At 35.6% G+C, this 18,811-nt stretch overlaps 1 protein-coding gene and 1 pseudogene across 1 annotated transcript; one reads left to right on the forward strand and one right to left on the reverse strand.

Annotated features, from left to right (window-relative positions):
* Positions 1–6,468: 6,468 nt before the first annotated feature.
* LOC125112359 (olfactory receptor 4C6-like) lies at positions 6,469–7,388 on the reverse strand. Its single transcript, XM_047754498.1, is given in 2 exon segments — positions 6,469–7,019; positions 7,022–7,388. Coding segments are annotated over 2 exon segments (918 nt in total).
* A 1,267-nt stretch (positions 7,389–8,655) lies between these two features.
* LOC125112362 (prothymosin alpha-like) lies at positions 8,656–8,975 on the forward strand (annotated as a pseudogene).
* Positions 8,976–18,811: the final 9,836 nt, after the last annotated feature.

The raw sequence follows: 18,811 nt of genomic DNA on the forward strand, positions 1-18,811 counted from the left end.
AGATGAGTTCTGAGATAAGGCACTATATCTGCTCATAAAGACATGTGCTATTTAGGAAGCAGAGTATCAATCCATGCTTATTAAAGAATAACTTTTATGTATAAATGTGCAAAATGTATAGGTTAATTCAAAAAGTATTTTTTCCCTCTCAGAACCTGATCATGATATGTCTTGGCTTTTCATGCTTAAAAGTGCAGTTTTTGAAGATTAAAGGAATTTACCACTTTCCTCTTTCTTTCTTTCTTTTTTCTTTCTTCTTTCTTTCTTTCCTTCTTTATGAAGAGTTGACAAGTCTGTTTACTCTAATTGTCTGTAGCATTAAATTGAAATTTGAAGGAAAATCCAGGTTTAGCTCAGGTGCCTCAGGGAGAGTCTATTCTAACGGGTTTGTTTCTCTATATCATCACATTTCCTACCTGTGTTTCTGTGTATTTACATCCCATGTAAAGAAGCAGTATTAAAGTGATTCATCAGAAAAAAGAAAGACCATAAATGCCTAGATTTTATTTGACTATGATATTATGGAATGAGTGTTATTTTATTTTCACTGAAATTTAAATATTTTTCCTTACACAGGATAACCATCTGACACAGACCACACTCCCTCCTTGAGGGGATGATATTTTAAAAGTATGACTCGGCAACAGGATCCTAGCAATTAACCTGGGACCCCTGATAACTACTGTAAACCACACTTAGTATCTTCTATTTCATTCCATTCCATGCTTTTCTTAATTCTTTATTACTTCCTTTCATTAGAGGAAGTAAGTGGGAGGAAACTGAAAAAATAGTGTTAGAATATAATAGAATATATACATAATATAATATAATATAATATAATATAATATAATATAATTTGTGCAAAAATACATTGAGTTCAGAAAAATAATACACACCCCACAAAATAAAGAGAGAGAGAAAGAGAGAGAGAGGGAGAGGTAAGGAGAGTAGGATGGAGATAGACATAGAGACAGGTGCAAAGATTTCATCAAATGAGGAGATGAGGCAGAGGGGAGATAAGGAACAATTTGCCCTTCTGGAATTTTTCCAGCAGTCATTCTTCCCAAAAGATTAATATTCAAACTTCATCATTAATTAAATTATAAAATGTATATTGTCTCCAAAGGTAGATGGCTCAATTTAGGGCCAATTATTCTGTTCTTTATAATTTTTTTTCCTCTGTGCATAGAAAAATGTTTGTAGGAGTTACTCTTCTCACTGAGTGGGTTAAGGACCTGATGTTGCCTCTGTGAGGATGCAAGTTTGATTCCTAGCCTCACTCAGTAGGTTAAGGATCTGGAGTAGATGATAGTTGGAGCACTAATTTCACCCCTGGACCAGAAACTTTCATATTTTGCATGTGCAGCCATTAAAAAAGGCAATAGAAAAATGTTTACGAACCAAAGCTTTATGATATTTTGTGACATTTAGTAAATCTAGTCACCTATCACTATTCTTTTCATATGCCAACACAGACACATATCACATATATTTTAGAAGTGGTTTATCAATTTACAGGAAAATACACTTTATCATTGGGGGAGTGATTATTATAGAATCCCCTTATCTTTGTTACAAATGGAAGAGAAGGATATGAATACATACATGATAAGTGAAATTGAATCAAGGGAAGATTTTATTTTAAAGATGCATATCATATCACTTCTTTGTTGATATAAAATTATTGAGAAAAATGGAAATATAGAAGAAATAAGAGATACAGAAGAGGGAGTTTCCCCTGTGGCACAGTGGGCTTAGGTATAGGCAGGCATCCTACATCCTAGTCTAGATCTAGCTAGTCTCTGTGGAGGCAACAATTTGATCCTCAGCCTGGCACAGTGGGCTAACCATCTGGAATTGACAAGCTACATATGTAACAGCTATGGCTCAGATTTGGTCTCTAGCCTGGGAAAATCCATATGGCCATGGGGGTGATCAAAAAAGAAGAATAAATATATAGATAGGGTTATTTTATATAGTATGTGTTTCTCTCTTTTATTAGAGTATTGTTGATTTATCATATTGTGCCAATTTCCACTGAACAGCATACTGACACAGTATACACACACACACACACACACATTCTCTTTCTCATACTATCTTCCATCATGTTCTATCAAGAGTTTAGATATAGTTCTCTATGATGTACAGTAGGACCTCATAACATACTCAATCCATAGAAGAGATTATTGACAAATGTAAAACATTAACAGATGAGGTCAGTGTCTGTGAGGTTGTTTTTGAAGTTTGGATAGTAGCACAGAAAATACATTTATAGGATTCAAGAAGAAGGTAGCATATGATTGAATGGGTGTTTGGTAAAATTGTAGACAGAGTTGTAAGAATCTAAGGAAGTTCTCCTCTGGTGACTTAAATTTTCTGAGTGAAACTGGAAGCAAGTTCACTTAACATTTCCAAATATGTTTGATATTTGCAGCATTTTTTTTTACAAACACTCTCCTTCAAATTAAAGCACCACTGGATTTCTACATTTCTAGAAATGGATTTGGATCATAAATAGTATTGCTTTTTTTTCAATTCTGATATAGAGGTCTTATGATTTACAATTTAATATTGTTAAGAGCAAATTCCTGTAAAAAGCCACTAAGACCAAGATTTACTTCAAAAGTCTGTGTTAGAAATGAAAAAAAAGCAGTAATATGTTTAATGAGTAAAACTACTTCCTTTGAAGTAATTAGGGAAACCTACAAAACAGATCAGAGAAAAAAAATTGTGGAATCTAACTGACAGGTAATAATTTCTTCATGAATGGCCAGAACAGCTCTTACCTCATTATTAGTAAAGACAAATTCTGTATCTAATTTTAATGCTGAAAAATTACAAAAATATTAAAAATTAGTACAACCACTGTGGAAAATGGTATGGAGGTTCGTCAGAAAGCTAAATATGGAACTGCCCTATGATCCAGCAGTCCCACTCCTGAGCATATATATAGAAAAAAACTATAATCCAAAAAGGTACATACACATGTATGTTCATTGCAGCACTAGTCACAATAGCCAAAACATGGAAACAAGCTAAATGTCCATCAACAGATGAATGGATTAAGAAGATGTGGTATTTATGCACAACGGGATACTACTCAGCCATAAAGATGACAAAACTGTCATTTGCAGCAACATGGATGCAAGCAGAGACCATAATACTAAGTGAAGTAAATCAGAAAGAGAGAGATAAATACCATATTATATCACTTATATATGGAACCTAAAATATGGCACAAATGCCTATCAACAAAACATACACAAGTCATGGATATGGAGAGCAAACTTGGGGTTGCGAGGAGGGAGGGGGTAGGAAGTAGGATGGACACAGAGATTGAGGTTGGTAAATTATTACACTTAGAATAGGTAAGCAATGTGGTCCCACTCTACAGCACAGGGAACTATATCCAATCTCTTGGGGTAAAATATAATGGAAGATACTCTGAGAAAAAAATATATATGTATGCCTGGGTCACTATACTGTACAGCAGAAATTGACACAACCTTGTAAATCAACTCTACTCTAATAAAAAATACTTAATTTAGGGATCTCATGATGATCCTCCCAGTTCTTTAATTTCATATTTAAAAGATAAAAAAATATCCATCATAGGGTTCTTATAGAGATCAAAGTTATTACATTGTCATGGGTTTGTTCTTCTTTTTTGCCATGAGGCAGGGTGAAGTGTTGTTAAGTGAATCCAGAAATTCAATTTTTAGATATTGTGAGCAAGCACTAAACATTACGCTTTGCTATTCACATAGCAAAGTTAAATGGAAGCTATGTACAAAGATATTTGACAGAAATTTTCTCTGTCATCTGTAAACTATGAATGGTTTGATTTTTAGTTATTATTGTAATGGAGTTATTTTGATGTCAGTATAGGTTGTGAATCCTAGAGTTAAAAAAATAATAGCATTCTTTATCAGATCCCTGTTGTGTACCTTTCACATCTAACATTCTACCAGCTTCACTCTTATCCACTGAGCACTGATTACCTTGACCTTTTCCACTTCAGGCTGTGTCCTACACTTGGGTTTCTATACACGCTTTTCTCTTTCCTTTTTTTTCTTTATTTTAAGGCCATACCCACAACATATGGAAGTTCCAAGACTTGGGGTTGAGTTGGAGCTACAGCTACAAGCTCATGCCACAGCCAAAGCAATGCCAGATCTGAACCACATCTGAGACCTAAACACAGCTTCCAGTAATGCCAGATCAATAATCCACTGAACAAGACCAAGGCTCAAACCTGAATCCTCACAGATAATAATTGGATTATTAACCCACTGAGCCACAATGGGAACTTTTCTTACCTTCTATGCTCTTCACACTGATGTGCTTAAGGATAGTTCTATCTCATCTTTCAGGTCTTGGTGTATCCTCCTTATCAACCTAACTAGAGCTAGTCACACACACATACCACTGAACTACAATTTTCTGGATATCAGTTATCATTCTATGACTTCAGCTTCCTTTCTTTTATTTTTTATTACTCAAATGAATTTATTGCATCTGTAGTTGTATAATGATCATAACAATCTGATTTCACAGGATTTCCATCTTATATTGTCTCCTCCATCAGAAAGCAGCTCTAGGACAAAAGTGAGAAGTATTGTCTAATTCATCCCTGTCTACCTTACTCCTGTAAAAGTATCCAATGATTCATACAAGTCAGCAAATATTCTTCAAAAAATCAATGTACCTCAGTTGTTGAAGTAAACCAGCTATAATAAAAAATCAAAAAAAGAAAAACTAAAGAAAAAAAAAAAGAAAATGATTGATGATAATTAATGTGAATTTCCCATTGCACATATGCTTTTTATTTAAAACTAAAAACAGTGTTTTAAATGTTATGCCTGTTTCAAATACTGGAACAGATACTGGTATATTATATAATATATATATATATATATATATATATATATATATATATATATCATTTTAAATAAGAAAATCATAACAGAAACACAGTCTAAATCCTTAGTCTTCCCATATACCTAGTTAGGGATACAGGTGTTAAAAAAACATCAGTGTCTCTCTAGTGATAGCAAGATACGGAAGAAAATAAACATCCTTTGGATTTAGAATCTCCACTCTAGGATGTAACAGCAACAATTATTTATCTGATAGTTAAAAACAATATAAGAGTAGAAAAAAATCTGACTAGTATCCATGAGGATGCAGGCCTCACTCAGTGGGTTAATGATCCAACATTGCTATGAGATGTGATGTAGGTCAAAGACAATGCACAAATCCCATGTTTATGTGGCTGTGACACAGGCCAGCAGCTGCAGCTGCGATCCAACCATTAGCCTGGGAATCTCCATATGCCATGGGTGTGGCCCTAAAAGACAAACATATATTTTTGCTCTTCTTTCATAAAGGATATATAGCTTCAAGATACAGACACCAGATTCTAAAGTGCATAGACAAGAGTGATTGTTATTCTGCTTCACTAAAGGAAGAAAAACAGTAGTAGGGAATTTTGGTAATGTTGTTGACCATATTAAATAGTAAACCACTGAATTGAAATTGTATTTTCTTCCAAAAGCATACAAAAAAAAATTGGCAGCATGAAAACTGGGAAAATTCTATCTCCTAAAGAGTTTATATTTATTTTTCTCTCTTAACTTTAACCCAATTTGTGAATTTGCAAATACTGTTTAAAAAACTGTTTCTTTTAGACTCTTATTCATTCGATAATATGTATTTAGCAACTTCTAAGCGACTGGCACAGCACGAATTAATAAACATAACCCCTGCCCGTATAACGACTGCAAGCTTGTCAGGGGAAACCAGAGAAAATAAAAATTAAGAAATACATTCTTTTTTTTTTCACATTATCATGCTCCATCATAAGAGACCAGACGTATCTAACTGGGTCACCATGCTGTATGGTAGAAAATGAACAGAGCACTGTAAACCAGCTATAATGGAAAAAATAAAAATCATTGTATTAAAATAAAATTAAATATTTTTTAAAGTCTAGCTTGTGACAATTGATGTTAAAGGTATAACCAGACGAAGGCTTAGAGTATAACTGAATGGAATGTGTAGGGAAAGTCATTAGAGAAATTTGTCTAAAGAGGAGAGTTCTTCTGAAAGTGGAGAAAATGAGATGGAGCCAGCCAAGCAAAAACTCTGGGAAAAAAGTTCCAGCAGTTAGCAGAATAAGAAAAATAAAAACCCTGAAATGAGAAAGGCTTAAATTATGCAAATGACAGGTAAAAATTGAAGGAGGGAGAGAAAGAGATACAAAGAAAGACTGGAGCCTCTAGAAAAGGAATGAAGTACAAAATGTACTTAAGAATTAGGCAATAACCTGATTTTAATGTATTAACTTGATTTGCAATCTTAATCAGATATGTGTTATTGGTTGCTGTGTCCCAATGGATTAGAATCAATGGGGAAGGTGAGCCCTCATTGTCCTTTAGGAAAGATTTGATCTTAGCATGTAAGTTAATGATAACACAAGGTATTTTGTTTCATCCACAGTTTCTTCATGGCATTTTTCACCTCTGCATTCCTCAAGGTGCAGATCAAGGGGTTCAACATGGGTGCAACAATGGTAAAGGACACAGCCATTGCCTTGTCTATAGGATAAGTGGCAACAGGCATAACATACAAGAAAATACATGGCACAAAGAACAAGACAACCACAATGAGGTGGGAGCCACAGGTGGAGAGGGCTTTATGCTGCCCTTCAAAGCTGTAAGACTTGAGAGAGCAGAGGATGACCACATAGGAGGTGATGAGGATAAGGAAGATGGCCACACACATCACCCCACTGTTGAGGATGACTAAGAGGCCCAGGAGGTGTGTGTCTATGCAGGCCAGTTTCAACAGTGGAAACAAATCGCACATAAAGCAATCAATGATATTTGGTCCACAGAAGGGTGTTTGACACATGAAGAGAAGTTGTATAGTTGCATGTATGGATCCCCCCACCCAGGCTCCTCCCAGCAAGAGGCAACACACCTGAGGCCTCATGATGGTCATGTAGTGCAGATGGCCACATAGTGGTCATAGGCCATCACAATGAGAAGAATGATCCCCACCCCACCAAAGAATTGCTCAGCAAATAGCTGGGCCATACAACCTTCCAGAGAGATGGCAGTGCTTTCAGAGAAGGAGTCCACAATCATCTTGGGGGCAATTACAGAAGAGTAGGTAACATACATGAGGGACAAGGAGGTAAGGAAAAAATACATAGGTGATCTCAGACTCTGACTTGTGACCATGGTTACCACAATGAGGAGGTTTCCCAAGATGGTGGACAAATACATGATTAGAAACACAGCAGAGAGCATTTCCCTCACCTCTGGATTCTTCATAATGCCCAAAAGGATGAATTATGTCACATTGTTTGGATTCTCCATTTACTATGGTCTGATGTAAGGGGTTCTCTCTGAGATAGAAAATCTAAAAAAAGAATATTATTTGTAATTAGTAATTATTGCACATGTTGGGCATTTTTTGCCCTCTGTCTCATACCCTCTTGACCTACAATTTCCTCTGTCCATCAGTAGAGCCACCAACTGCTAACAATTATGCCCTGACTACAGCTTGATCCTGCTATTCTCCCCAACAAGACCATCTCCCACCAGTGTGGCTCTTGCTTCACTTCCTGAAACTTGCTGCTATAGAAACTTAGAAGACATTATTTCATCACTCACACACTGTAATATGAAAGAATTAATATAAATTAAGTAAGAATAAATAGGGGCCAGTGCATGAATGGTATTCAGCTGAACACAATCTTAGATTCACTTTTTTCCTTCTTTTTTCATTCTCTCATTTACTGCCTCTCTTGTTTTCCAAAATAAACTACCTACACACAAGCCATTCCTTCAGTCTCTGTCTTTTAGGAACCTCAAGCTAGAAAGCTGACTTTAATTTATCACCACACAGATCTAATAACAAAGAACTCAGAACATTTCATATAATTTCTCATTCATTTATCACATATACTTTTTGAATTCCTAGGCTGTGCTAGTTGAAGAGTCTAAAAGGCAAATAGGTAATATTCCAAAGACTCTCTACTTGCTAAAAACTATACTCTTTCCACCTACATTTCTTCCTCTCAACTGGATTATTATCATACACTGTGACTATTCAATGAGTATCTACTAAATTTCAGGCAATGGAGTATTCTAAGAGATATTTTCTTCATTTTAGAGATAACATACTAACATCTGAAATGGGTAAACAGGAGTTCCCATCATGGCACAGTGGTTAACAAATCTGACTAGGAACCATGAGGTTGCAGATTCCATCCCTGGCCTTTCTCGGTGGGTTAAGGATCTGGTATTGCTGTGAGCTATGGTGTAGGTCGCAGATGAGGCTTGGATCCTATGTTGCTGTGGCTCTGGAATAGGCCAGTGGCTGAAGCTCTGATTAGACCCCTAGCCTGGGAACCTCCATATGCCAAGGGATGCGGCCCTAGAAAAGGCAAAAAAAAAAGTAAAAAAAATGGGTAAACAAAGAATGACACCTAGTTTCCATGGCTAGTAAATATTGCAAATCCAGGTTTTTCTGAATCAAATAAATACCTATAGCATGCTCTCTTGTTTCTCTTATGATCAGAGTCCTTGGAAACTTGTTTTCTTTTTAATCAGCAGCATTGTATCACTGGTGTGCCCCATCATGTCAGATGTGGGTGTGGAAACTAGCTCTGAGATCAACACAAAGGACTTAAAAGAAGGAAGTTATGGAGGAGGTGGAGAATGGATCGAGGCATCTGCTATTGGGAAAGCTAATGAGAAAATTATGGAGTTGGAGGCCGACAATGAGGTAGAGGAAGAGGAAGAAGGTGGGAAGCAAGAGGAGGAGGAGGAAGGTGACGGTGAGGAAGTGGATGAAATGAAGATGAGGAGGCTGAGGCAGCTACAGGCAAACGGGCAGCTGACAATGATGAGGATGACGATGTTGACAGCAAGAAGCTGAAGACCTATGAGGATGACTAGAGAGCAAAAAAGGAAAAGTTAAACTTAAAAAAAAGGTGACACTGACCTATTCACACTCCACCTCCCTTCTCAGAAGAATCCTAAACATGGTCACCTTTGGGAGTAGAGAGTCCCTCCTGCCTGCCTACAGTGGGCTGTGCCACCCACAGATGACAAGCGCTCTCTCCACCACCCAACCAAAACCACAACATCAATTTGCAACAGGGGAGGAAAAAAATGTACCCAAACTTCCAAGGCCCTGATTTTTTTTTCTTAAAGTACTTTAGAAAGGAAAATTTGTTTGCATTTTTTTTACATTTTATATTTATGTACACATCATTAGGGGTCAGACATTTTTAATGGTTTCATATGACCAAGCCAGACTTCAGAGCATTCTCTGTCCTAATTCTGACTTTACTTGTGATGTGATCATGGTCATTATATTCTCAAAGGATAAAGGAAAAAAAACTGTTACAAAAAAAAAGGCAAAAACAACAAAACAATCTTTTTCCAAGCATTTCAGTAACTTTTCTTGTGTTTGTATTTAGCTATACTGTAACTTGTTGGTTCATGTGAGATGGTTAAAAAAGCCAAAGATAAAAGTTTTCTTCTTTTTCCTTCTTTTTGTCTATGAAATTGATCTTTATTTATTTTTTTGCCTGTTTGATGTATGTGTGAAACAATGTTGTCCAATAATAAAATGGAGTTTGATTTTGCCAAGTTGTTCTAACAAAAAAAAAAGAAAGAAACACAAGTTCTTAACTGTTGGAGTATACCACTGAAGAAGTGATCAGTGGCCTCAATCAGCTAAATATAGTCAAATGGTGTGGTAAAATAATCACTTTGACAGCAAACTCTCCTCTTCCAGGAATAGTTAAGTAGAGACTGTTTGTCCCTTGATGGGAATATAGTAGAGACCATTGCTTTAAATAGGGAGATAAACTACACATTCTCTAAGCCCTCCATAAATACGCACAAATTCATTCTTTGAATTACCCCTCTTATTACCAGGACACTTTTTGCTAATTTACAATATGGATTAACTGCAACCTCTCCCATCTCCTTCCCAGGAAATTAAAAAATATATATATCTTGGACACTCTAAATGAAGTAGAAAGGACAACATTCTTGGAAATCAGGAAAGCTGGGTCCCATTCCAGGTTGTCTGGCTAACTCCTGGAATGTGTTTTTACATTGCTCACCACTCTGGTCACAGTTCCTTCATCTGTAGAAAAGGGAGTTGTGGTTGATGTGTAGAAAAACTAGGACTTCAAAAGATCCATGTTAGGAATCCTGTCCTTTTAAAATACAGCAGCTCAGCTTTGATATTCATTAAATGCTCATGTTTCCAAGCAAGATTTCCTTTGTGCCCTTTCATGAATTAAACTATTTTAAAACAAAATACACCAGAATAGATAACAATGCCCTTTTTGTCTTAAAATCTATGAGTTCATGGCAAATCTCTCTTGACTGCTGGTTCACATCTCAAGTATTCTGTCTGAGAGTCAATACAGTCTCACATAGGTGTCATCCTTATATTTTTTATGACTCCCTCCCACTGTAGTCAAGCCCATCACTTACTGCCAGAGCACTCCTCAGTTTGCTTTGTACAGTGGGAAAAACCAGGAGTTCAAAGGTGTGCAAACTTGCTTTTCACTGTAGTCGTCACTTACTGACACGTAAGATGAGGAAGTCTATGTCATCATGAAGTAAAAAATATGCATATGTTTAAATTTGATAAATTCCATAACATTATTCTCTTGAAATTCTGAAGCACCTTTCATTGCCATAGTGTATTAAAGAGTAATTTTCTTCATAGCCTTACCTTAAATATTATCATTCTTGAATATGTTAACCAAACAGTAATGTGAACAATCATGTCATGTTAACTTGAATTAATTCAATTATTCATTCATAGAATTTCACTGATGACATAATAAATGCACTATGAGTTTCAAGATAAAGTTAAATTAAATTCAATGTAATGTCTATACAGAAATATATAAATTATACACACATACAAATCAAACTAATAATACATCATTCAGTTTGTACTATGTGCCATATATTTTGCTCATACTTTATACGTTTTCCCACTTAATCCTCATACCTAGTTGTGATAAAACATATTTTATGATTGAGATAATTGCTTTATTTTTCTAATAATTGCTTTGCTTAAGACTATACAGTTACTAATTAATAAAGCCCAGATATGAATCTAAGAAGATAACTTTAATTCTGAATTTCTGATGGAGCTAAATTAGTCAATAAAATCCTGGATAACAGTAAAGTGAGAGCCATGTACTCATAGCCTCTGGCTTGTCATTTTTAAGGAGCAACAATGCCTGTGTTCTTCAGAAGACCTATGCCCAGAGCCCATGCATCATCAACAGACTATGTCTCTAATTAAGGGCTTTTAAAGGGTTATTTCTGTTCATTAGTCTTCTTAACTCACTGTGCTTTCCTTGAAAATTAGTGGGAATGGAATTATCTACAGTAGTGTATTTTTAGCATGGAAATTATTATGCAATAGTAGATACAAAAATCTATGCTTTCTTGGAATGTTTCCAGAGAGGAGCTTAATCTCTGAACAGCTTTCTTTGTTTCACCACCACTTCCTTGAGCAAATAATCAGCATCACTTCAGCACCAACAGCAACAACTGTGAGCAGAACTAATCACAAATAAATTGTGGTTTTTCATAGATAGCAAGATGTCTTTTTAAAGCCAATTTTTTTTATCATCTTTGAAAATTTAGAATCACTAGCTGATTAAAATAGAAAGAAAATCACTATGTAAAGTTGAGTCTTTCCCAAAGGTGATTTAAACAGAAATAAAATTTAAGGAATTTTCTTTGGAATAAGAGGAAAGCAGAAATATATTTATAATACACACAATCACACATACACACAGATAATGGCATAAAAGAAGGGAAATTTAAGATTGTCTAAAACTACAGATTTCTCATTGTGGCTCAATGGGTTATGAACCAGCTAGGATCCATGAAGATGTGGGTTTGATCCCTAGCATAAATCAGTGGGTTAAGGATCAAGCATTTCCATGAGCTGTGGTGTAGGTCACAGATACAGCTCAGACATGGCATTGCTTAGGCTGTGGCATAGGCCTACAGCTGCAGCTTGGATTTGCCCTCTAGCCTGGAAACTTCTATATGCCACAGGTGTTCCCCTAAAAAGCCCAAAAAAAAACTGTTTAAAACTATCCTATACATCAGCTACTCCTTTTCCTACATTTCTAAGACACACCTCTGAAACATAAACATACTCCTTTACTTATTAATCTCATGATCTGGATAGAAACAAAAGGTAGACATAAAATATTGATAATTTGCCAAAAGAGATCAAAGTAAATTAAGCTAAAAGTAGTAGGTAGCTCAATGTTCTCCATCCTAAGTTTACAAATTGTTTAAAGAGACCAATAACATGAACTACTACAAATATAATTGTGCATGAATGTGATTAAGTTATTTCAATGATTTCAAAATAGTAGTTCAAATTAATAAGACCATAATACTCAAAACTGTTGTGAAAATCATCTCCAAAACTCAGTCTCATGTCACCTCTGTGACCTCTAAAAGCAAGTTACCTGATGGTTCGTAAATGTAAGGCAGAGATTGTGTAAATAAATTCTCTAGGATCCTGTCAGGGTAAGCAAAGTTCTGGCTCTACCCAGGATGTACATATAGAAACATTTATCTGCAAAAGATCCAAGAACCATGACATATTAGAGTTTCAACTTAGCAAATCCAAGCATGGAAGCAATAAAATCAGGACCTGTACTTGGATCAAATCATCCAATCACTTAATGGGGAGCTGTTTTGATATACCAGAGTTTGAAATGATTAAAAAAAATTTTAAACAGATGTCTTAAGTGTCCAGGGACATATATAGAAAACAACACTTGCAGATGGTGGAGGGATTCCAAGTTCATCTAAATAGGAAAGCTTGCCAAAAAAGAAAAAATAAGTAAAAGAAAAAATGGCAGCCAGATAAGCTGCTTATAAAATCATTTGGGAAACTGTTACTGTCTTTTAGCTGTATTTGAGTTTGATTTGTAAGTAGTTTGAATCCACATCTTAGAAGAATCATCATTACAGAAAGGTATTCCTTTGAGAAACAGACCTGGACTCAAATAAGGCAGAGTGCCTTTTTCAAAAACACAGAACTTCAAAATGTGTAGACTTGCATCATATCAACTGCATCCCTTTGAGGCTGTGTCTCTACTGACAGAGGCACTAATCACCATATCACTGAATCCACATCCACCCCTGCAATTTTCCCAGGAGCAGAGCTTCACTGGAGCCAGGCCAAGCTGATGCTCCACAAACACAAAACCACATCATGATATTAACCATTCATTTATTCTTCTTACTCTTCTTCCTCTCCTTCTTCCTCTCCTTCTTCCTCTCCTTCTTCTTCCTCTCCTTCTCCTTCCTCTCCTTCCCCTTCCTCTCCTTCCTCTCCTTCTCCTTCTTCTCCTTCTCCTTCTCCTTCTCCTTCTTCTTCTTCTTTTCTCCTTCTCCTTCTTTTCCTGTGGCAGCCAGCACATGTGGAATTTCTCTAACCAGGGATCAAACCCATGCTGCTACCATGACAATGCTGGATGCACAGGAAATCCCCAACTATTTCATTATTGCTCAAAAATTAATCTTTCTTCTTCAATAGAATTGTCACACAATGACTCATCTGTCTGAAGATATAGATGAAGAAAAGTCAAGAGGACTTGTTCTTGCCACCCACCCAGTACCAGCCTGAATTTTTCTATTATTTAATCTGGTATTCTCTACCTATTTTAAAACTATTGTTAAAATAGTAACACCTCTAACTATAGGAGAATTGTCATTAGAAAGGATTTTAAAATGTTCATTAGCCAGAAAAAATAAGGACTAAATTTTTCTCACTGCATAACAGTATTCTCAAATAATATGTTTTTGATTTAGAAATATTGGAAGTTATAAATTCCAATCTTTTTCAACTTTCAATAGTTAAAAATACTAATGTTATACATTTATCACACACATCATGGGTTACAACTGGTTCATAAACAGAGTTGAACATACACTCCAGGAAGTCTCCTTAGAAGGCAGTGTCTCTCAGTTTTATTGACTGTGATATTCCCAGGTGATGGGCCCAACCTCTGTTCTTAGATTACCTTTACAAACAGTCTGGTCACTCCATGCTATTTCCTATCCATTCAGACATGAGATAGGGCATTCCTCAATCTTCTTTGCACTGTTTCCCACCTCTGATGATTTTTTAGACATTCGGTCCCCTTAATCTTACCCTTTAAAATATTGACTCCAGAAATATACTACCCGTTTATGTGACTTGTGTGTATCTGTGATTTATATATAAAAACAAAGATTTTTTGCATATTCTAAGAAACCAACTTTACTACTTGGGGAGATATTGTCCCCATTCCAAAGGCATGTGTTAGAGTAACGTATTTATTTTTAAAAAAATGTAAGGTGGAATAATGTACTTATTTAAACTTGTCCCTAAATGAAAGTCAACCTGTGCTTCAAACTACACAAATCTGTATACACAATTATCTCCTGCACCACCATCTTATAAGATGTTTTTCATCAAACCCATTGCTAACAAAATTATATTTTTATTTGATTACTATTTATTATCCACCTATAACCTACTAGTTTTTAATTAAGTTCTCCTTAATTCCGCTGGAATTAAATTTGCATCAGTGTCATTCAAAATTGTTCATCTCATTCCCATAACTCTTTGGATCACTTTAGGCCCTGCAAAATATCTTTTGGATAAATTAAATAAGTCAAAAATTCCTAGACTGAACTGACCATGAAGTCATTCTTCCAGTAGTAAATGTTAACACTATGGGATAATAAAAGGCAATTTCCTATGGAAATAGGGCCTAATTTACTCTTCAGTATACTGTCCTTGTGCAAAAACAGAGTATCAGTCTCCTGAGATTGAGTTACTTATTTTTTTTCCAAATACCTCTTATGTCTGAGTGTCACTTTCTTTAAAATTTAATCATTTGAGTTTCTTGATCCCATTACATTTCAGTTTTCATGATGCTCATGAAGGCTACTACATCTGCAGAAATGAGATAATTAGATGACTTTCCATGAAGCAAGAGGAATCAAGAGACTGCAAGTAGCCTGGAGGTCAATGGACAGTTGAAGAAGAAACCCCCACTCCCATCAAAAAAATAATAATAAGGGAAGAACCCTTCAATGACAATGTCCACACTGTGCCAATGATTAGATCTGAGTTTTGGTATTTTTCACATCATGATATCAAGGAGTATTGTGAAATGGGTAAAGGAGAGGGTACAAGTGTTTAAAAGACTTGATATTATTGCTTAACTTGAGTCTCATTTTCTTCCTGTATAATGGATTAAAATATATATCTCAATAATTGCTGCTACATTAAAATAAGTTAAAGTATGAAAATAATGTATCAAAATCTATGCCTCACAGTTGGCCTTCAACAATAGCTAGCTCATTCCCCCCACAAAATGACTAATATTTTCACTGAATTAAAAGTCTCTATTAAACCAAAATATCCTTATACAACAGATACAAACATTATTTATCTAATTAATTTTTATGAAACATATTTCCTTATTTTTTTTAAGAATCAAAAATAATTATGTGGCAACTGGTCCTCAGGAAATTCCTGATTAAGGGTGCAAAGGGATATCTTAACATTACTTCAAATTATTCACAAGGCAACAAAGTCCATCCTCTGAGAATGCCAAACTGCCTTCCATTTCATTCTTCAGTTCTCATACCCTCCATGTTTCCTGTTCACAATTTACAGTTTGTACCTCATTAATCTCACTGCTCTACTGAGCCCTTGTTATAGTCCCTAAATCTCAACTGTTGGCTTTAGTTTCCCGCTTCAAATCCTCCTTTTATGTTAGAATACAAATGGCATTTATTCAATATATTTCCTATTCATATCCCTTGATTACTTCAACTCCTATCAAAAAGACATAAGGAAAAATGAACTATATGTCATTAGTCTAGATGCTGTTGCAAGGTTGAACTCACACCATCAACTACAATCTTGATTATCTTTAATAGATTAAGTGATAATTATATTACCTTCCAAACCTGGACAGTGTTGGGGAATGTTTCTATTTCTGATGAAATGATACTCTTTGTGTAAGCTTAATAAACACTCACCCCAAGGGACAGTGCTCTAGCATAATTATATGGTCAAATTATGGAAGAAATGGCTCTGGATGACCAGTGAGTTTGAATATTTATGTGTAGTAACACGAGTTGGAGTGTCATAGTCAGAGAAGCTTTGACTTACAAAGAGTGATTTAATAATATATATGGACCTAGTATTCTCCATATGCATAGAGGAGCATCACAGTCATCACCTGCTTTCCTAAAGTCTGTATGCAAACTTTTGTAGAAGTCTACTTTTACAAAAAAGCCAACATTAGTACAATAATGACTTTTTCATAAAAGCAAAAATCCTTTCCAGTATTCTTTTAGTTAGTGAAAACAGGCCCAGATATAAATCTTTCCTTCTTTTTTATTGTTATTTCACCAATACAATTTTTTCTACTGTACAGCATGGTGACCCAGTTACACATACATGTATACATTCTTTTTTCTCCCATTATCATGCTACATCATAAGTAAATAGACATAGCTCTCAGTGATACATAGCAGGATCTCATTGCTAATCCATTCAAAAAGCAATAGTTTGCATCCATTAACCCCAACCTCCCAATTCATCCCACTCCCTCCCTCTCCACCCTGGCAACCACAAGTCTGATTTTCTTTTCTGTGGAAAGTTTCATTTGTGCTCTATATTAGATTCCAGATATAAGTGATATCATATGGTATTTGTCTTTCTTTTTCTGACTTATTTCACTCAGCATAAGAGTCTCTAGTTCCATCCATGTTGCTGCAAATGACATTATGTCATTCTTTTTTATGGCTGAATAGTTTTCTATTGTGTATATATACCACTTCTTCCTAATCCAATCATCTGTTGATGGACATTTGGGTTGTTTCCATGTCTTGGCTATTGTGAATAGAGTTGCAATGAACATGCAGGTGCATGTGTCTTTTTTAAGGAAAGTTTTGTCTGGACGTATGCCCAAGAGTGGGATTGCTGGATCATATGGTAGTTCCATGTGTAGATTTCTAAGGTACCTCCATACTCTTCTCCACAGTGGCTGTACCAGTTTACATTCCCACCAAAGTGCAGGAGGGTTCCTGTTTCTCCACACCCCCTGCAGCACTTGTTATTTGTGGGCTTGTTAATGATGGCCATTCTGACTGGTGTGAGGTGGTATCTCAAGGTAGTTTTGATTTGCATTTCTCTAATCATCAGGGATATTGAGCATTTTTTCATATGCTTGTTGGCCATCTGTACATCTTACTTGGAAAAAATGTCTATTCAGGTTTTTTCCCATTTTTCCATTGGGTTGGTTTTTTTTACTGTTGAGTTGCATAAGTTTTGTATACTAGAGATAAAGCCCTTGTCAGGTGCCTAATTTGAAGCTATTGTCTCCCATTCTGTAATTTGTCTTTTTGTTTTTCTTTTTGATTTCCTTTGCTGTTTCAAAAGCTTGTCATTTTGATTAGGTCACATTGGTTTATTTTTGCTTTTATATCTGTTGCATTGGGAGACTGATCTGAGAAAACATTTGTAAAGCTGATGCAAGAGAATGTTTTGCCAATATTCTCTTCCAGGAGTTTGATGGTGTCTTGTCTTATATTTAGGTCTTTCAGCCATTTTGTATTTATTTTTATGCATGGTGTGAGGGTGTGTTCTAGTTTTATTGACTTGCATGTAGCTGTCCAGGTTTCCCAGCATTCTTGCTAAATAGACTGTCTTTTTCCCATTTTATGTTCTTGCCTCCTTTGTCAAAGATTAATTGACCATAGGAATCTGTGTTTATTTCTGCATTCCCTATTCTGTTGTATTGTTCTGTATGTCTGTTTTGGTACCAGTACCACACTGTCTTAATGACTGTGGCTTTGTAATATTGCTTGAGGTCTGGGAGAGTTTTGCCTCCTGCTTGGTTTTTGTTTCTCAGGATTGCTTTTGCAATTCTGGGTCTTTTGTGGTTCCAAATAAATTTCTGTATTTTTTCCTAGTTCTGTGAAAAATGTCGTGTTTACATTGATAGCAATTCGATTAAATCTGTCAATGGCTTTGGGTAGTATGGCCATGGAGAAAAGCTGGAAGCCTTCCCACTAAAATCTGGAATAAGACAGGCATGCGCACACTCACTGCTGCTATTCAACATAGTATTGCAAGTCCTAGCCACAAATGAAATAAATAAAAGACATCTAAATAGAAAGAGAATAAGTAAAACTGTCACCGTATGCAGATGACATGATACTATATATAGAAAGCCCTAAGGACTCAACCCCAAAACTACTTGAACTGATCAACAAATTCAACAAAGTAGCAGGATATAAGATTAACATTCAGAAATCAGTCACATTTCTTTATACTAACAATGAAGTAGTAGAAAAGGAATACAAAAATACAACACCATTTAAAATTGAACCACCAAATAATCAATACCTTGGAATACAGCTGACCAAGGATGTGAAAGACTTATATGCTGAGAACCATAAAACACTAATCAAGGAAATTAAAGAAGATGTAATGAAATGGGAAGATGTTCCATACTCCTGGGTTGGTAAAATCTTTCAGAAAGCAAAGTGGAGGAACTTTTGGAAGACAGAAGAATCTTCTATTTCTGAAATATATTACTACAGAGGAGACAAGGATACAACATCTATGACACCTTGTTCTTTAAGGACAAAGTGAATCATTAAGACTATTGATACATGTCTTATATAAAGACATAAACATA

The sequence above is a fragment of the Phacochoerus africanus genome, chromosome 12, assembly GCF_016906955.1.
Source record: "Phacochoerus africanus isolate WHEZ1 chromosome 12, ROS_Pafr_v1, whole genome shotgun sequence".
Lineage (NCBI taxonomy): Eukaryota > Metazoa > Chordata > Mammalia > Artiodactyla > Suidae > Phacochoerus > Phacochoerus africanus.